At 53.8% G+C, this 481-nt stretch overlaps 1 protein-coding gene across 1 annotated transcript in view; it reads left to right on the top strand.

Moving 5' to 3' along the window:
• The window catches only part of LIME1 (Lck interacting transmembrane adaptor 1), a gene marked incomplete at its 3' end in the record, with an annotated part of 9,805 nt that extends 9,631 nt beyond the window's left edge, over positions 1–174 (top strand). Inside the window, exon 6 of the mRNA XM_018573683.1 lies at positions 31–174. Within this exon, the coding sequence (XP_018429185.1) occupies positions 31–174 (144 nt within the window). The remainder of the gene's footprint in view (positions 1–30) is intronic.
• Positions 175–481: the final 307 nt, after the last annotated feature.

Raw genomic sequence — 481 nt, 5'->3', positions numbered from 1 at the left:
CGGTCAGAGACGACCCTCGGGTCTCTACAGGCCCGGATTCCGAACGCCTCCCGCCGATCAAGAAGGGCGCAGCCAACGAGAACGCTCAGGGCTCTGTAAACGCAGTTTTCGAGCGCCCTCCGCAGCCGGCGTACGCTCCTGAGCAGCCTGAAGAGAATCTATACGAGAGTATATGTGAGATGACCAGCCACGCTTTGTGACCAGCGCTCAGCATGTTAGTCACTGACACTAATACTGGCACCGCTTTTCGGAGGATCTGTTGAAAAGTCCGGTGCCGGCGAAGCAAGCTCACAGTGAAACAATGCAGATATTGCTTTAACTTGTTCAATTCCCCCCAGAGGGGCTTTCTATTTCAATTGCCGATTCTGTAACGGGCGCAGCGTGAATTGAGCAGATGGACATGTTACGTCAAAGAGGAACTCCGGGAAAAATCAAAACGTCCCCTTGCAGTGGGCTACCCCTGCACTGCAAGGGTTAAGTG

The sequence above is a fragment of the Nanorana parkeri genome, unplaced genomic scaffold, assembly GCF_000935625.1.
Source record: "Nanorana parkeri isolate BGI_ZX_2015 unplaced genomic scaffold, ASM93562v1 scaffold2486, whole genome shotgun sequence".
Classification (NCBI taxonomy): Eukaryota; Metazoa; Chordata; class Amphibia; order Anura; family Dicroglossidae; genus Nanorana; species Nanorana parkeri.
This window is presented reverse-complemented; position numbering and strand designations above follow the sequence as displayed.